Source organism: Scatophagus argus, chromosome 13 (genome assembly GCF_020382885.2).
Source record: "Scatophagus argus isolate fScaArg1 chromosome 13, fScaArg1.pri, whole genome shotgun sequence".
Lineage (NCBI taxonomy): Eukaryota > Metazoa > Chordata > Actinopteri > Scatophagidae > Scatophagus > Scatophagus argus.
Window position 1 is genome coordinate 19,132,795 of NC_058505.1, and position 20,188 is coordinate 19,152,982.

The following is a 20,188-nucleotide window of genomic DNA, read 5'->3' on the forward strand; positions in this document are numbered from 1 at the left end:
CTTCTTGCCTCCAGGGTTAGTCTGGTTTTCCAACAGGAAAATTGCACAAAAGAACAGGGTGCCCACAGGTCAAGAGACAACATAAGATTTCTTTAAATGCATCTTTCAAACTCAAGGCATTAACAGGTCATTAACGTGGTTAGATATATAGCTTTGTGAAGAGTCAGAGTAGGGGATTTATAGATGCACTCTATCAGAGTGGAACAAGGCCACTCAAAGCAGACCTATATTCTGATAAGTCTGAGCTCTCGATTTCAGTGCCAAACCATTTCTTTTATGCAGCTGTAAATGGCATCAAGGTCTTTATCATTAACATCTTAAATGTAACATTCCAACCTTAACTTTAGTAGGTGATGTGTGTTGCCCAGAGATCAGAGTTCTGTCATTTCCATTCATTCTGATTTCAAAGCAGATTTGTGTGTGGAATTTAAATGCACATTTCTATTATCCACAAGTATTTAAGGTATAGCTGCTTGCTGCCAGCTCAGAAGATCTAACTCTCATATCTTTTTGTTCAGTATGATGCTAGGGCCAGGAGGTGGTTAGATTAGCATTAACAATAGAAACCGGTAGAAACAGACCTGTGTGTATGTTTGACCCCAGACGTCAACAGCCACATTTTCATGTTTTTTTTCCCTCATATTCTGATGACTAATGGTTTAAACCAATACCAGATGGAAGGAGATCAGAGTGGATTACATACATACAGTAACTGAACCTGTGCTCACTGGGTCTTTCCAGGTGAGGGAGATGCTACGAATGCGAGACTCCAACGGCGCAAGAATGCTGACACTCATCACAGAGCAGTTCATGGCAGATCCCCGCCTGTCGCTATGGAGACAGCAGGGCACAGGCATGACAGACAAGTGTCGGCAACTGTGGGACGAGCTCGGTAAGAACAGTCAGAGAAATGTCAGACGAAATGAGAACCAAAGTATTAAAATGACTTTCGTGTTTAGGAATTTTTCAGGTTGGTCAGTCATTCACTGCAGGCCAGACAGCCAGGCTGTGTCCAGTGTCCAGTCTAGTAACTCAAGAGAAATCGGCAGTCACCTTGTTGGGTAAACATTCATCCAGTCAGTAGCTTCCCTCCCTCCCGCCTCTCCTCTCACTCCTTATACAGAGTGAACGATAAAGGCTGCCGATCAATACGGCTGCTCAGCTTCTCTGCAATCAATCTCAGCATTTAGAGGGTCAATGAGAACACTTCCTGGGTGAGTGAGGGAGATCATGACACAGACGCGGACAGAAATAACAGCCAGACAGTCAGGGTTTGCTGCCTGATCGCTTTGCATATGTAGACAGCAGACTGACTGTTAACTGATTTGAAAGGGGAGGTTGCCAGCTACTGTTTTTCTACAGGTAGGCAGTAGGTTTATTGTATGGGTTTTCTGTATGACATAATGTTTGAGTATTCATGTGCATAAATTGTATTTTTTCTTGATTTTTATCTAAATCTGAAACTGTTACTCACTGCAAAAATGTCTTCAAGTCATGTAATGAAGCAATGTTACCAAGAATAAATCTTCACTGTCAGCCAGACACTGTGCAGCTCAAATTCTCTTTAACAAACCGCAACGTCTGACCGCCATTCTTTTCCCAGGTGCGCTGTGGGTATGCGTGGTATTAAACCCCCACTGTAAGAGCGAGGAGAAGAGCAGCTGGCTGAAGCAACTGAAGAAATGGGGTGACATGGATATCTGCCCACTGGAGGACGGCAACTACGGCAGCGAGCTTCCAAACATCACCAACGCTCTGCCACAGAGCAACCTGGCCCAGGGTCAGTCCAAACACACACACAACACACACACATCTGAACTTGTGACTCCCAGACAGGTAGGACGGGAACAAGGTGATGCTATTTCTGACTGTATGTGTGTGTGTGTGTTTGTGTGTTCCTCAGACTCTCTGTCCCGGCCAAGGAGGACGGTGTTCAGCCGGGCAGTCGAGGCCTGCGACCTCCACTGGCAGGACAGCCACCTCCAGAGGATCATCAGCAGTGACCACTACATGTCTCCATCCTACCAGAGAGAGGGGGAGAGCCTGCTGTTTAACCCGCAGGGCCTGCCGCTCTGGCTAGGTGAACACACACACACCCTCACACACACAAACAGTAATTCTGCTGATATTGAGGCCAGTATCTGCAGTAAGCAGCTTCCAGCTAAGATCTTTCAGATTCTGCAACTTAAGCCAGCTATCAGACATACACTGGCGTTCTGCTGAGACTGCAGTGTGTGTGTGTGTGTGTGTGTGTGTGTGTGTGTGTGTGTGTGTGAAAGAGAGAGAGAGAGAGAGAGAGACACAGAGAGAGAGAGAGAAAGAGAGAGAAACTGTCCTGACTCCACCTTCTCTCTCTGTCGACCACATAGACCATGTTCCAACGGCATGCGCTCGCGTCGATGCCCTGCGCTCTCACGGTTACTCCAGGGAAGCCCTGCGATTGGCCGTTGCCATCATCAACACACTCCGCCTCCAACAGCAGAGACAGATGGACATCTACAAACACCAAAAGAAAGGTCTCACACACACACACCCACACAGAGAGAGAGAGAGAGAGAGCTGTTGTTCTAGACCAATCATTTTAACATCTGTCCTCGTTTTCATTTCATTTCCTGCTCTCTTCCTCCCTCAGATCTTCTCCAGAGGGGCGTGACTTCCACCACCAACCTGGAAGGCTGGGTGGGCCACCCCTTAGACCCAATTGGCTGTCTGTTCACCACACTCACCGAAACGTGCCGTGTGGATGACGACAGCACCATGGACACTGGAGGTATGTAAAACAGCTACAGTTTTGTTTTTCCTTTTTGAAAGTGATGAGAAGAGAGAATGAGAAATTATCACAACTTTGTGCCAAAGTTTGACAAAAACAGTAAATATTAAATAGCTGTTATGAAAGTTTGCGTTATCGACAGACAAAAATTCTGGCATGCCTGGTTATTGACTCTCACAAACTTGAGTGCAGTTCCCATAACTACTCTTGTCACCGTTTACCACTCAAGTGTCTTTTACTTGCAGACTCTCTGCTCAGTGATTCTGCTAAAATAATTTCCAGTTCACTTTGTTCCGTAGAAAGCTTGTGAGTCTTTATAATGTACACTGTACCTTTCATAATTTTTACATTTCTTTTTTAAACATAATGATCTGGTCTCAACCACGGTGACATGGTGAACAAAGCTGAGAATAAGCTTCACTGAGCATGTCACCTACGCTATTAGCAACCATTAGTTAAGAGTTCTGGTCAGAGCTGCAGCAGCCGAGCAATATTCTTTTTTTTTTTTTTTTTCTTTTTTTTGTTACAGAGACAGGAATAAGAGCCAGAGGAACATTTCAGTTGTTAAAGTCAGTCTTGCAGACTGACAAGTGACTAAGAGCCTTTAATCTTGCTGGCAGCCATGTACTTGCTTTGAGCTAAATGCTAATGTTGTGCTAACATGCTCACAATAACGACACTGATATTTTTATGCATAGCAGGTATATTGTTTAACATGTATGAATGGCATATTTAAACGCTAACATTTGCTAATTAGCACTAAATACAAAAGTACAGCCAAGACTCATGGGAATGTCAATAGTTCTGCAGCCATTTGGTCATAAGCCAAAAATGTAAAACATTTTCTGGTTCAAGCTGCTCAAATGTGAGGATTTGCTGCTTTTTTCTGTTTTCTATTGTTTGGATTTTGGGCTGTTGGTCAAAAAAAAAACAAGGCATTTGAATGATAGGTGTTTCTCACATTCAACAATTGTATACAAAATACAAAACATTTAAGCGATACTGGAAAGAAAACACAGTGACACTAATGTGTACGTTTAGATCAAAATCATTCTCCCTCTGCGTGTCTGTTGTGACTGTTCAGTCTGTGGAACTGCTGTTGATGCCCTAAACTAACCCGCTGTCCACTAAACCACATGGACGTTATCAAAATTCATACTCATTCATGAACCTCACCCTAGTTTTCTCACACAGTACATTAGTCCTGGCACACTTAACCAGCTGATGCAGTGAAATCCTGATCGGAGGTGATTGGACACACCGCAGTGACTCATCAGGCAGCAGACTTCATGTTCTAATATCAGCGATGGTGCTGCACACAACCATAAACCAGCAGCGCACAAATGGATCGGGTCGGAACACCTTGTTCATTTAGACCACACTCCTTTTGTGTGTGTGTGCGTGTGTGCGCGCGCTGTATCTCTAGACTCCATCACCATTTGCATTTCTCACTCTGCTTGGGGCCTTTTTTTTCACTAGTGGCCATTGCATCAGAGCAGAATAGGGGTTGGGTTTTCTCATTGTCACCAAGCTACAGGGAACTATTGTCAGTTCAAACAATGCTGACTATTGGCACACTCGTTTGTGTGTGTGTGTGTGTGTGTGTGTTGGCAATAGAGTGAATGATTGTCTGATATTGTTTTGGGAATTTGAGTAGTGTAGTATGACTATTTTGTGTGTGCGTGTGTGTGCATGTGTGTATGTAGCCTGGTCACTATGCTTTATTTCCCTCTGGAAGACAGCTGGGAACATCTGTTAAAAGGGGGTGGATCTAGACTAGAAGTATCAGCCAACCAAAATGCAGCCTTTTCTCTGATCTTTTCAAATCAGCCAATCACTCAACAGCCCTATGGATTAAAAAAAAAGAGTTAACTCTGGGGTTAAGTCTGTGAATCAGTTTCCACTTTTCCCTAGATTTCTTCACCCACCCACACACACACAGTTCAACATATTACATGAAATAAACAGGATTGAGGAGATCTATTGCTCAGAGAGGATTTAAGCAGAATGATGGGATGGGGGAGCAAAAGAGAACAAATGGGCACCAATCAACAGCTGAGACTCTCATAGCATCTGTTCTCAATTATCGCTGCCGAGCATTTGGCGTAGGGTTAGCAGCCATCTTAGATTAGTGATCACAGTCTGCTATGAATGGCATATTTACATAATATTCCACACAAATTTAGTGATATATATACAGATCATACCAAATTTACCAAGTTCAATTTACTCAAGGAATTTAAATCTTTTACTTATTTTATATATAACTTATATTATTAAGTATTGTTCCAGTAATGAAATTGCAACAAATAAACTGAATTGATAATACCAAGCCAAATTACTTTCATTGCCTTAACAAATGCAAGAGTAGTAAGGCCACTGAGTTTGGTAGGCTCAGCCCAACATGCAATGACTGGTAACTGATAGACCCACAAAAACAAATATCATCTCAGCTTATTAAAGTCATTAATATCTTTTTCTCTCTTTTCATATTATTATTCAGTCACAGAAAAAAAGACTCCTTATGTTGCAGTCTCTTTGTTTCGGCTGCATTTGCCTCTCTTCATACAGAACCAATGGAGATTAAGTTAATGAATTAAGTGATTGAGGCTGAATTCATTTGAGCGCAAAACACTAAGTAATTTCCTTTTTTTCACTTCAGAAGGTGACCCCAGGCCTCCAGTCTACCACCATGTACCAGTGTGGGGCAGTCCAGATGGAGGGGAGTCTTACCTGACTTTGGCCTTAGAGGTGGCTCTGATGGGTATGGGCCAGCAGAGGATAATGCCAGAAGGCCTCTATGCTCAGGATAAGGTGTGGTAGTCTTCACATACACACTGACGCATTTGAAGTAATAATGATAAACTGATTTTTACCCCTTCATAGAGATTACAGTAATTCTAGGATGCTAGCGGTGGGAAACTAAACTGCATTTGTGGTTTGTTGCATATTAAAAGAGGCAGTGTGAATTTGCCTGGTGGGGACAAAGTCGCCATGATACAAAATCACTATAATTAAACGTCTGTGTGAAGTAATTGCCGTGCAAAAAGAGAGAAAAGGTCACAACATTTTGTTTCTCGACAAACAAGCAGAAAGTCGTCGTACTTAGCTTCACTTTGAATTAGAATAAATCCAAGGAAGCGTTCTTTTTTGTGAGCAGTAGTCTGCTTTAGTGCTTAACATGGCTGCCATAGGCCTGTGCTAATGTCATGGGAATCAGCAAAAATAATAATGTTTTATACAGGGCAAGTTTATTTGTGTAGCACCTTTCAACAACAATGCTATTTAACTAATTTTACAAAAGATATGATGGCATTAAAGAAAAATATGATAGAAACACAAGGCAATATAAAAAGATGTTATGATATGAAGAGGTTTTAAAACGTGTTTCAGGTTTAAGCAAAGATTATATTTAGAACCAGTAAATTTCAAAAAAGGACTTCTTACTTCTAAAATAAAACCAGTCTCAGTTTTGTGTACTGTAACCATGGGCACATACAATGCAAGGGTGTGAGGTATTAAAGCACCCTGCTGGCATTTTTAATACCTCAAGCTCAAAATCCCTTCTTGAAAAGGTAATTAAAGTGCTGAGTTGTTGTCTCTTTACAAGTAGTTGTAAATCATTGATCTCAATATATTGCGTGTGTGTTTTTGATCTCTAACATGATCTACAGTTAGACTGTTCTCTGACTGTAAGAATAGTCTAAGTGCATTTAAACTCCCGTTTTTAGCACTCTCTCCCCTTTTTTCATTGAGGCCAAACAGAAGATTTATTGTTTAACCACAGTGAATAAAATGTACGATGTGAATATATTCCAGGTGTGTCGTAACGAGGAACAGATTGTTGCTAAACTTCAAGAGCTGGAGCTGGATGATCTCCTGGTTCAGACTCTTCGGAAACAGGCCGTGCAGCTGCTAGAAGGTATGACAGCTTCTCAGGACGCTCTTTTCCCTTTCATTTTCTCTAGGATTCTCAACTTGAATTTGGTGAGGCTGATAATGAGACTGATTTCAGTTGTCTTATCTCTCGTGTAACTCGTATCGGTCGTGTTTTTATTAGTGCTGATTATTGTTATCCTAGCTTGAACCGTGATGTTCATTTACCCAAGTCAGTACTTCATTCAGACTGTGTAAATAAGCCTGTGTGCTCATGATGGTCCTCCTGGCTTTCGTATGGTTTAAAGGAAACATTATGTTCTCTCTTGGTCCAGCTGGTCCTTTCAGCGGTCTCGGTGAGGTCATCCACAGGGAGAGCGTTCCCATGCACACCTTTGCCAAGTACCTCTTCTCTGCCCTGCTGCCACATGACGCTGACCTGGCATATAAGGTGGCACTCCGCGCCATGAGGTCAGTTTCACAGCTCAGTTCAGTATTAAACAGCCATGTGTCGCATATTGAAACAATAATGCACACTGTATGTCATTTTTAAACAACTGCAAAGTGGAAACATATGATACCATAATCTAAATGACTGGCAGCATCTGTCTAAAGATATGGGCAGCTACAGAAAAATACGGAGCAAAGCTAATGTTATGTGTTTTTGTCAGGCTGCCAGTGCTAGAGTCCTCAGCAGGCTCCGGGGACGTGGGACACCCTCATCATGGTATCTCCATAGTTCCAAGCAGATACCCGCGCTGGTTCACACTTGGACACCTGGAGTCTCAGCAGTGTGAGCTGGCCTCCACTATGCTTACTGCTGCTAAAGGTATGGGTTAACACATCAGCATGCCCAAAGAAAGCTGTGCTCACAGGCGAGAAAGTTCCCTTCAGATGTTTCTTTTAACTCTTGTTAATGAAGTTTTTTTTCCCCCCTGCTTACAGGTGACATGTTGAGGTTGCGGACGGTGCTAGAAGCCATCCAGAAAAACATCCACTCCTCTTCCTTAATCTTCAAACTGGCTCAGGACGCCTTTAAGATAGCCACACCAGCAGACAGCCCGCCTGATATAACTCTGCTCAACGTGGCACTGGAGCTAGGACTGCAGGTGTGTGTGTGTGTGTGTGTGTGAGAAAGAGAGAGAGAGAGCGCGAGCAGAGTATGAGGGCAAGTCAGTCATTTCCATCAAGCATTTCACCACAGAAAACCCAGAGCACTGGTCACCAGTCAAAACATGCAACACTTTCCTCGAACTTGTAATTTCTGCAGGCCTCCACAGCCTCACTACAAATTAACAGAGAAAACATCACACAGCGTCTTACTGTTGTTGATGAGACGAAACCACATAATTAAAGGTTTTGAGATCCACAGTAAATACAGAAAAACTCTTCAGATGATCAAGGCTGCAGTCACTGTGGCTTTCTCCTGCTATTTAGAGTATCGGCCAAATTCCTGTCAGCAAAACTGCCAGACGAGTGCCCAAGAATGCAAGGGTCTCAATTAGTCATCTGTGTGATCATGAACACATTTTGGATTCATCTGTCATCACTGGAGACATGTGGTGTTGACTCTCTCTTTGTGAGAAGCTCACATTTCAAGTTCACATAGTGTTTCTGTCAATATTACGTCTGACATTATAGATTGTAAAATGTTTTTATTTCAATTGTACAAAGTGGCAGGATGAGATAAGATGTGTGTTTTGCAGGTGATGAGGATGACTCTGTCCACACTGAATTGGAGAAGGAGGGAGATGGTTCGCTGGCTGGTAACCTGTGCCACTGAAGTCGGTATGTGATGCCTTTTCACACTCACCAGTAAAACAGGATTCAGGGTTTAATTATCTCCTCCATAGCATCTTAAAATCTTCTCTTTGGACTACCGTGATGCATTTTAATTCCACAGTAATAATTCCATTTTAATTCATTCATTCATTTCATTTCAATTCCATTTTAATTCTGCTTGAAGGCTGACTGAGATAAAGAGCGGTGACAAATCAAATGAAAAACCAAAAAAAGCATCCCTGGACCACCACAAGCCTCCGAAGCAGCTTGCCCCCAAAATAATCCTTCATTTGATATTTTGACGATGGTGGTGCAGAGCGCCATGTAACATGTTGCTCCTCATCCTCCCATTCATTGACCCCTCACGTCCTGTATGAAGCATCTGTGTTCATGATCTTTCTCCACTCATTTAGTCATGTTTATTCCTTAATTTACATTTTGTCATCTGTAATTGGCTGGCACCAAAAGCGCTTCAGTAGTTAAAGCATACTTGTCACATTGCTAAACATGTGGCTACTGTTTGTAGTAGTGCTGACTAATTCATATTTTCCTTGTCATTGCGATATGAGAATGTGCGATAAACACATTGCAAAATAAAAAAAAGTTTCACATAAGTCAGAAGCAAAATTTATGTAACAGCCTCACAATCCCCTAAGAGTCATTGAAAACTAAAATTACCTCAAAAGGAAACAAGCTTCAAGGCACAAAACCAGCATCGAGCAGTGTAGCAGTGTAAACCTGATATCGCATAGATCATTCTGAAACAAGTCTGTCCAAGTAAAGGTTTCAGAATAAAGCACAGTATGGCCATAGCTATCTTCTTCTCTCCTTCCATGTCAGATAATGTCTCCTAACTTGCAGAATAAGAAGAAGAATTTACCGTCCTCATAAATGTGGAATTGTACCAGTATCATGTGATCCACATTCTGTCCGCAGTATTAAATCTGGTCTTTCTCTCTTCTCCTCAGGTATGCGGGCATTGGTGAGCATCTTACAGAGCTGGTACACCCTCTTCACACCAACTGAGGCCACCAGCATCGTTGCGGCCACCGTCATGTCCCACAACACAATCTTGCGTCTCAGCCTTGACTACCCTCAGCGTGAGGAGCTGGCCAGCTGTGCCAGGACCCTGGCCCTGCAGTGCGCCATGAAGGATCCCCAGAACTGCGCTCTTTCAGCTCTAACGCTCTGCGAAAAGGACCACATCGCCTTCGAGACAGCCTACCAGATAGTGATCGACGCAGCCTCCACGGGTATGACCTACTCCCAGCTGTTTACCATTGCAAGGTACATGGAGCACAGAGGATACCCTCTGCGGTCTTTCAAGTTGGCCTCCCTTGCTATGACCCACCTTAACCTGGCTTACAACCAGGACACGCACCCAGCTATTAATGACGTGCTCTGGGCCTGCGCGCTCAGCCACTCTCTGGGTAAAAATGAGCTTGCAGCCATTATCCCCCTGGTGGTGAAGAGCGTGCACTGTGCCACGGTGCTGTCTGACATCCTGCGGCGGTGCACAATGACAGCGCCAGGTCTCGCCGGCATTCCGGGGAGAAGGAACTCTGGGAAGCTGATGTCAACAGACAAGGCACCGCTGCGGCAGCTCCTAGACGCCACGATCTCGGCATACATCAACACCACGCACTCTCGACTGACGCACATCAGTCCGCGGCACTATGGAGAGTTCATAGAGTTCCTGAGCAAAGCCCGGGAGACTTTCCTGCTGGCACAGGACGGCCACATTCAGTTTGCCCAGTTCATAGACAACCTGAAACAGATCTACAAGGGCAAAAAGAAACTGATGATGTTGGTCAGGGAGCGTTTCGGCTGACCTTACCCCTCCTTCACAGGGACCCTCTTCTTGGGAAGTAGTTAAAACTTATTTGTTTCTATTTAAGGTTTTTTGGATTCCTTGTATTTTTACTTCTTATGTTGAGCCATTAAGTCTTAAGTTTCTGTCCTGATTTATTGTTTTGTTTCTTAAATGTGAACCAAGAAGTGTTCGCAGTGCATTGCTCTACTTCATTGAAACTGCAAATGGGGAGATGGCTTGGAATGTCAAAGAAACAGCAGCAAAGGCAAAGCATTTTTCTCCTCCAATTGATGTTTAATCAAGTGTGAACAAGTCAAAAGATTGTGATGGGAAAAAAAAGGAACTTTTGTTTTTCTGTGGCACATGACGATTTAAAAACCAAAAGCTTTTGTTGGATGGGGTACTTACTTTGAGCCAGAAGACACGTTCAGCTGGAGTTAACAAGAAGACGGGAAGTGGTTTTCAAAGTGGAAGGAACATGTCATTCCGAAAGGAGGAAAAAAAAAAAAACCCCTCTGAGGTCAAAAACACACATAGTGTTACTGTCACACCTTGACTGTATTATTTGTCAGCTTTAACTTCTCTATCAGAAATGGCCTCTTATTTCATTCAGGGCATCTTAGTGTAGAGAGGACAGAATACAGAACTACATATGTGGTCTCTCTGTAGAAGAAGTCAGTACCAACGGGTTTATGAACTTAACTAAAGCCATCCTAGACTAGCTCCTACCCTCTACATCTGCGGGTCAGTGTTTTTCCTCAACGATACCTTTAGAGGAAACACCATGTTGCTTCACAGAGTGCATGTTTTCGAATCCAGAAGCCTGACAGTGACATTATTCAGGCAGTACTAGCTAAGGTAGAGTAGTTGAGGCTCCACGTGCACATATATATACAGTATATCTCATATGTCCTCCTATAAGCTTATTAACAGTGACAATACACAACTGTGATGAATGGAGTGGTCACAGTAAGCCCATCTCCAGAGATACCACTGCACTGCTGTACAGCTTTGTGTCCAGAATCATATAAATCTATAAGACTGCAGCGGTCACCTTTCACTCGCTAGATCAAGGTTTAGTCAATAAGCAATATAAGTCAAGCCTGTGCTTCATTTTTATCACCTGGCAAAATTCATTTCAACCTCTTTTGTTCTGTTAAGAAGCTCTGGAACATAATGGGACCTTGTTGATTTCAGCGACTGTTGGTTGTTAACTCTGTCTGTAGCTGAAGTTCCTTTTCCATCTCAAGAACTTTTTCTGGAACTCGGGAACCTTTTATTTCTTTGTTTGCCAAAAGCCTTTCATGAACCCAGAACATTAACCCCACTTTAATAACGGAAATCTGGTCCCAGTTTTGATTCTTTTGGTCATAGTTCATAAGCCTAAAGCCCTGGCAGACATACATAAAATCAGTAGCGGTGAACATAGCAGAGAATTTGGCTCAGCAGAGGCCAACATAGTGCTCCATGTCTGCCAGATGAATGACTTAGCAACTGCTTGCTAACATGTTAACCATAGTAACTTTTCTGTGTTCTTAGCTTATTCCATTACCAAGAACATTTTCAAAATAATCATTTAACAGTGGTTCAGTTAGTGTCTGGATAAACTAAACAACAACAAAAAAAGGGTAACTTTTAGCAACTTTAAAAACCATAATAATTGGAGTCATTGTCCTTATTATGGCCAAAAATGAACATATTTAATTCGGTTGTTCCTGATTCTTTTTTATTTTTTTTTATTGTTTTTTTTTTCTCCAGTTCCTCGGTCTTGTTATGGAAAAGGGTCTATAGTTACTGAAGTGACTGTGAACGCTACTGGTTGTGATCATTCTGGACTTTGAAGACAAGTGGCCTTCTCTTTCATTGTTAGATACACAGTGCAAGCAAACAAAAAATGCAGTGTATTTTAGGACTTGATGACATAATATGTACATGTACATATGTGAGACCACATGCCTTGGCACAGGAAGTAATTCATTTCTTTGAGGGATGTTCATGCATCTTTTTCTTAACCAATGGCAAAGTGTTGTTAATGGCCGTGTACAGTACAGCAAGAGCTTGAATCTTTACTGGTCGGACTAGACGTCATCGTACAAGCACTTCGCACAAATACCTCTTCAGTACGTTCCTGCCTGCTTCAGCATTTATTTATTGATTGTTTGGGAACTTTGTATGACTGAGTAGGAATCGCAGACACGCAAGTACAACACAGCAAATGAGTCATCCTTTCGATGGCAGGGCGATTAAAGAAAAGGGTTTTTGAGTGGAGGGACATTTTCTCGTCTGCTTTTACATTCCATGAGAGCTACCTTCACCCACTACCCGGGTAGTCAGTCACAACTCTGGGCCTTTTTGATCTGAAGAAACACAGATAGAAGAATGAGGGGAAAAAAGGAAAACTGAGCAAAAGAAAGAAAAGAGAGGCTAAACTCAGTTCTCAGGGACATCACTTAAAGAAACAAAACAAAAAGTAGTAGCATTAAGCATTTAAGATATTGTAAATATTAAAGTGTCAATTCAGAAAATTGTAAAGTTATAATTATTTATGATAAGTATGTTATGTGTTTGTTTTTTGTTTATTTTTTTCTCTTTATATATTTTTTTTTTTTTGCCAGGGGTGTACTTGAACTGTTTTGGATGGTGAATTTGACAAATTCTTTTTTTTTTTTTTTTTTTTTTTCTTTTATTGTCAGAGCAAAGACTTCAAGGCATTTCTCAGGTGCTCCTGTGTACATTTCTTTCTGTTTGTTTTTGCTATAATAACTATTATTATTTGTATTTTTCATTTGAATTTTTAAATTTGCAAAGAAAAAAAAAACTGTTTTCCCAAAGGAAGCATGTCATTCGGAGTAGAGGAGAATGAGGAAGGCATTCATTTGTAAACAGTACAAACCTGACTATGCAGAACCACTTCGATGGTCTTGACGCCTCTTGAAGATGCCCCCAGAAAACGTAAAAGTGTGGAAGAGACACAGCGGACTGAACCACTATTAAAGAGAGGAGGGTGGGGCGGGGGTGCAAAGACGAGACCCAGCATGCTTGTATTTGGACAATGCGCAGTAGCCAGCCTGCATACGCTGCAACATTTAATGGAGAAAAAAAAAAAAAGAAATGAAAATGGTGGGAAATGCCTTTCTGACCGATCAATGTACAAAGTTTATTTTTTGCTTTACTTCTTTGTTGGTTTTATTTAATCAGGACTCAAGCCTTTAGTGTCTTCTCAGAAGTGTCGGGTCATGTGGCGCGGCACCGCAGTGAGACAGAACAATACACAAATGTCAGAGAGTCTGAAACGGCGACTGTGTGAACAAAAGAGACAGTCTGTGGATGACCTTGTGTTCATTCCTCGTTGAAACTTTTTTGATTGCTTTATAAACTCCCCTCAGCCTACGTAGCTGGCTGAGTTCACCTCTTCTATCTCATTACCATAGTTTTTTTTTTTTCTTTTTGTAAACTTCAGTTCATTGCCTCACTCCCCCTCACACTGGGAGGATTTTTGATTTGAAGCAATGCAGCGATGTGTCAGTGACCAGCTTTCAGCGCAGCCACCTCCTCTGTTGTCCTGCCCTCAAGCACAAGAGTCATCAGTGCACTGCAGCAGCCTCATATCTGCACAAAGTCAACTTTTGACAAAAACTAGACTTTCTGCTGTTGCTGCAACGGCTAAATGAGGAATTTAAAAAAAAGAAAGAGGTTGAGTTCATTTTTTGGCTGCTACATTAGCACGATAAGGATTTTTTTCCTAAGTCATAGATGGAAGAGGGATTTTATTTTCCCACTTGCTTAACGTGGAAGCTCCATCTAGCTGCCTTTTATGTGATGCGTTAACTGGTAGCATTACAACAAAGAAGTTCCTCCCTCTAACTTGATCTCTGTTTCTCGGTCTGTTTTAACTGTATCAGCCGGTTCCTGATGTTTAGTTACCCCCCCCCCCCCCCCCCCCTTCTTTCTTTAGTAGGAGAGTACTATATGCTGGTAGAGATCTAGTTCACCTACTGTTTCCCAGTTTGTTTTGTTTTTGAATTCTCTCTAACTTAAGGGAAAATTGAAAGTGTTTGTTGCCTCTTTGTGCTACTGATTATGAAAAGGTATTTCCAGTATTTGTTGCCACAGAAGTATGATAGCTTATCATCAACACTTGTTTGTTTTTTTTTTTAATTTGTAATTTTTTTGTGCAACTTCTTGAGCTACTGTCTATAAAGCGAAAATTTAATACTATTTATGTAATGCTACTACCATTTTATATTGATTTGTGTTGGAATCTCAGTGCTTTTCTATGAATAAAGTGTGAAACACATTAGAAGGACTTTATTTATGTTTGTTGAACCAAGAAACATTGCTTTGAAAACGACATTTACTGTGTGTGGTCTGGGTTTTCAAAGCAGTGATGAAAAGTTACTAAGGAAGAAATCTTATTACTCAAGTACCAGAGTACTTGAGTAATAAAATTTTACACTAATACTAAACTACAGGGAAATGCTGTTTCTTCTTTTTACACTGCTTTAATTTTTAATTTCAAATTTATACAAACACATGTTATCTAAATTCATTCTAATGGAATGCACAGTCGTTTCTTCTGCCTCTGCAGTCTCATTTGAGCGACAGGTTGGTATCAGATGCATTTTATAGTCGGCTTACCTTCATCTGTGAGACCCTGAAGGGCCATAGCGGAAAATGAATACATAAGAAGGCCACGTTTTACTACGTCAAGCACTCAAAATGCTAATGTTTGAGCACATGATGAGCACTGATTAATTCATGAACACTAGATAAGTCTATACAGAGAGCCAGCACAAAGACACCAGCCTTGTTTATAAGAGTGTTGAGTACCTGGAATTCAGTCTGAGTCAAGAGTAGATGCTGTATTATGTGTAGCTCTGATTGTGTCTGTATTTTTCTTGTAGTTGGTTTGTAAAACTTGTCACTTTGCCGGTACAGCACACTGAACTGTAGTTCCCCCCCTGGTAAACACACACTGACCTGTCAGCTATCGCAGTGCCTCCTGTGGTGCTGCTTAAGTGTACCTGAGGTAGGCTGAGCTGACAGGCCGAGTGTCTGCTGGGCTGCCCGTCCGGCTCACAATTACAACAAAAATGTGGGAATGAGTTGTTTCTCATGCACACAAAATAGCCTTTTGAGTTCTCAGTGTAGTAAAATGTGGCCCGCATTTATTTTTCTCTTAATGCCACTTCTGGGCTCCAAAATAGACTACTTCATCAAGCCGTCATGAGGATGGCGATAGTTCTGTTCTCTCATTTTAAGGATGCCCCTGCTCCAGTACAACCCAATGCCTGTTGACAGTTTTTGTTGCAGGTGGAATATTTCGTTTTGACCATTTTCAAACCATAAAATCAAAGTTTGATAATGTTGTGGCTGATTGATGATTGGTGTATGTAAACATGTAATTGAAATGATTTAAATAATTCATTTATTTACAGAAATCATTTATTCTATAAAATGTACCATAAAGCACATAAAACATCTGGTAATACACTGGCATTTCTATATCTATTTTAAGGTTTTGTATTTTAGAAGGCCTGTTAATAAGGGTATCAGTGGGCCCGCTCCCTGTTCAGCAGCCGTATATGGGTTAGATCTGTAATGTCCCAGGAATGTTTTAATGGAAAATGTAAATGACTTAACAATACAGTCCGTATCCCAGCTGGCACAAGCCAGCATTTTCAGCTATTCATGTCCCCAGCATCAGTGATGAATGAAGCATGTGGAGGCTGATACAGTTCTATCAATCTCTCACTTGTTTGTCCCTTATCAGAAAATTTTTCTTCTATCACTCCTTCACTGCTTGAGTCTCATTCATTAGAGATTCCTGCTGTGCCATATGAGCAGGCAATCATCCCATTGAGAGGTGCTAAGTGTGCTCGTGACACCGTATGTGTGTGTGTGTGTGTGTGTGTGTAAATCTAGATTGATTGGCTGATGTGAAATGAGCAGATTTATATTAATTATCCAGACAGATAGATGGAGAAGTGATTGCTATATGATCAATCTTTTTCTCCTTTGTTTTCAGTGCATCCCCAAATCTCTCCCCCTTCTCTCTCTCTCTCTCTCTCTCTCTCTCTCTCTCTTAAAGGGACAGTTCACCCCAAAGTCATCCTTCCATCCTCGGCTGAGTTGTTACATTAGTTAGCTTAGTTAGCTAGCCTCTCGTCCATCAGTGGATGCATGCTTTCTCCTGCGCAGTAGAAAAGAAAGTTCCCACATAAAACTGCTCACAACAAGGCCTGTGGATAATCTTGAGTAACCAGATCAGAAATTGCCTTTCAGTTTTTCAAATGTAGTTCAGATGTTTTTGGCACTTTGAGTAGCACAGGCCAATTGCCATCTAGCTACACTGTATTTGAGAGAAGTCAGACATTTCTAATATTGACATCTCCAAACCTTTATCATGCACACCGAAACAATCTACATGGACAAATAGCACTGCATGTGAGAAGAAAAATTTGGTGATTGTTGTTCAGCAAATGCATTAGTGTCAGACATTTGTCCAAAACATGCTGGATGTACATAAACATTTTGGGATAGTAACATCACAGGCTTCCCAAAGAAGATGTGGCTGATGAGAGACACATCTGGATTACCTTGTTTAGCCTGCTACCACTGCAACTTGGACCCTGATAAGTATGAATAAATGGATGGCTGTATCAGGAAGTTCTCAAAAGCTGAGGGCTTCAAAGTCACCTATCAGCAAGGACATACAGTTACATAGCTATGGAACTACCATTTTCATGTCCAATTAAAGCCACTAGGGGGCAGACAGGCTAACGGTGAGTGTGTGAATAAATGAACAATTTAATGATTTAATACTTGAGAGACAATCTTCACATAGCTTTAAGTTTACAAATCTTTAAAACCCACCTCCTACAAGGTTATGAATATTTTACAGGCAACTTTTCCCAGCATTCCACTTGTTCCACAGAATGTTACCTTTCGCGATCATGTAGGTCACAATCCAGGCCCAAATCTCCAGGTTGAACTTGGTGGGACAGGAAGTCGTCATCAGCAAAGAGGGACAGTCACAGTCACTCAGCATCTGCATTAATATGAGGTAGCTCAAGGTCTAGAGTTTCAGTTTCTCCCTCCGCGTCCCTCCGCAACCACTATGGTAATAATGTCTATCAGTCTCTGTCACAGTGGGCTGTGTGTGGATGTGTGAGCTCATTCATGCATGTAGTCATTGAAAGATATAGTATGTGTGTGTGTGTGTGTTCGTGTGTTTGGGGGCAGTCACTGATAAAGCGCTGATAGTGTCCATCCATGGCAGATGATGTACAGCCTGCTGTCTCTCTAGGCAGATTGGATTTTCAGGCCTGCTGATTTGCTGAGAGATGGAGCCTGGACCTCCTTCAAACAGTCACACACACACACACACACACACACACACACACACACACACACACACACACACACACCTGTTCAATATCTGTGCACAAAATACACACATAAAAGCCCAGATACATACACATAGTCACAAATGCACACAAGTGCACAACACGAAATGACTCATACGTGTACACACACATGTACATACACAGACAAACACCACACACACACAAATACGCACACTTATATATTATTCTCCTGCCAAAGCCTTTAAAGTCGACCATGTGGAAATTGATCTCCATTTCTAAAGACCATAGATTCATTGTTACAACCTTCTTTCTCTGTCATATACCCACACACACACACACACACACGCACGCATGCACACACACACAGCCTGTCACTTTGTTCCCAGATGGCCCACTGACACACAGTCGCAGCCTCTTCAGTCTTACCTGTCGGCAATCAGCTGTGATTTTTGTTCATTTGTCTCCGCTATTTACGCAAGGGTGGGGGCACAACAAAAGCTTTGTGGGTGGTGTGTTTGTGTGTGTGTGTGTGTGTGCAAATCTGTTTATGGTACTACAGCAACACAAAGGACAGAGATGAATGAAAGCCGGCTTTCATTTGAGGAACAATTGCTTTTTGCCATCATCAACAACATTAATTCAGCTGCTTTGAGCTTTGTATGTTTTTGTATTTATTAATAACTCTAAGGCCCACTTGCTTTTGCTCATTCTTAATTAATCTGATGGCTTGAATTCAACATTTCATCCCTTCAACTGAAATGTTCAGCAGACAAATCCAAAAAAGATCTACAACATTCAGCAACTGTGGAATTGCTCAAAGACCAAAACCAACATTAAATAACAAGTATTATGAGTGTATTTAAGCTGGATACAGATGCTGATGTGTACCTTGTACATCTGGATTAGACCTGAGGGGTGCGTGACAAAGCTGTGTTAGCTTGAGACTTATTCAGATTTATTCAGTTTTCCCACTCATTTTGAGTGTGAGTAATGTGTTTAGGCCACATCTGTTTAGGCCAGTGCTGCCTGCAAAAGTTTCCACCCTCCATTTTCTTTATGCTCTTTATACATCAGGGTCGGGTGGGCACTGACTACAGGTGAGAGGTGGGGTTCACCCTGGACTGGGCGCCAGTCAATTACAGGGCTGACACACAAAGACAGACAACCATACACCACTCATGCGCACACATTCACAGCTTGGGGCAATGTGGAGTAGCCAATTAACATGCGAACTGAGAACATGCAAACTGTGCACAGAAGGGCCCAGTCTGGAATTCTGGGGTCTGGGCCCAATGATGAGATTTTAAGATTTGAAGGGGTTTTAAATCATTAAAATTGTCTTTAAGCACAAATAACAAGTTACAACAAAGAGCTTTTGCAGTGGCACAATGGTGCAGGGGTTAGCACTGAGCAAGAGGGCTCCAGGTTTGAATCCTGGTCTGGGCCCTTCTGTGTGGAATTTGCATGTATCTAAAGAAAACTTATATCTTGTCACAAAATATTCAAACCTCTCTATCAGAAAGGAAATGCAGTCTAAAATGCTGGCATTGACCTCAGTGACGACAACAGCAGAGTCTCACAGCTGGTGAGGAGGCAACCCCTGAAATCATAGCCCCTCCCCACCACTCCAGTCTGGTCACATGATGTTATGATTTTAGCTGGAATCCTCCACAACATCAGCAGCAGCAACAACAACAACAACAACAACCGGATTTACCAGGATCTGCTTATCTGATGTTCTTAGCTGCTTCACAGAGAAAAACACAATTTAGGATTAATTGATTCCTTTTTCCCAATTCCTCATGTAAACAGCTTCCATTATGATTACTGTAGTACTGCACGTGATTTCATTGTAAGCCAAATTCTGTGTTATAAAGCTGTGCGTTTACCTCGGATTTACTGAATCGTTAAATTCACATGGAGACAAAAGACCTGGAGCTTTGTAATTGGATGCTTAGCTTTCATCCACTGTCTCATTGGTGGTTGTGGAGGTAATACACAGTGTCATGAGTCCTCATTGGTGAAGGTGATGCCAGATTTCAACATTTAGCAGTGGTGGTTATCACTCCACTGTGACTTCACAAGTTTGGTGATCCCAAGTGGCAACACATGCATTTGAAAGACAAGACACATTTTTTCTCCATCATTAACTAGTTGCTGGTCACTGGGTAACCTTTTCCCGTTTTGCCTTTTAAAGCGAATTCCTTTAAAAAAGTTATTCTATCACCACCATTAAACTAGTTAATGTTGTTCTAGAGGCCACATTGTGCTGTACTGTTTGAGCTGTTTATTTATATAGACCTTCATTATAAAGCATGTCTCAAAGGACTCCACACTGGATGATAAAATGGTGTTAATGCACCTTCAGGCAGGACACTGTCTCACTTCTGTCCCAGTTAAAGCCCCAGTCATTGTCACGTCTCTGTCCCATTTACTGGGCCAGGCCTCAGTCTCCAATCTGTCCCCCCACCCTCATGCATATGATGACTAACAACTCTGCTGCACAAACCATGCAAAGAAAACAAAATTTAGCAAGCACTGATTTTTAAAATGTGCTTAATATGTATTAACTTTTAT

The 20,188-nt window shown here is 41.8% G+C and overlaps 1 protein-coding gene across 1 annotated transcript in view; it reads left to right on the forward strand.

Annotated features, from left to right (window-relative positions):
- Nucleotides 1–14,538, forward strand: part of zswim5 (zinc finger, SWIM-type containing 5) — a 60,333-nt gene extending 45,795 nt beyond the window's left edge. Inside the window, exons 5-16 of the mRNA XM_046407836.1 lie at nt 742–892; nt 1,604–1,780; nt 1,904–2,080; nt 2,370–2,516; nt 2,633–2,770; nt 5,433–5,584; nt 6,590–6,692; nt 6,982–7,117; nt 7,318–7,475; nt 7,592–7,755; nt 8,353–8,434; nt 9,397–14,538. Coding sequence (XP_046263792.1) covers nt 742–892; nt 1,604–1,780; nt 1,904–2,080; nt 2,370–2,516; nt 2,633–2,770; nt 5,433–5,584; nt 6,590–6,692; nt 6,982–7,117; nt 7,318–7,475; nt 7,592–7,755; nt 8,353–8,434; nt 9,397–10,259 — 2,448 coding nt within the window. The 3' untranslated portion in view covers nt 10,260–14,538. The remainder of the gene's footprint in view (nt 1–741; nt 893–1,603; nt 1,781–1,903; nt 2,081–2,369; nt 2,517–2,632; nt 2,771–5,432; nt 5,585–6,589; nt 6,693–6,981; nt 7,118–7,317; nt 7,476–7,591; nt 7,756–8,352; nt 8,435–9,396) is intronic.
- The last annotated feature ends 5,650 nt before the right edge of the window (nt 14,539–20,188 follow it).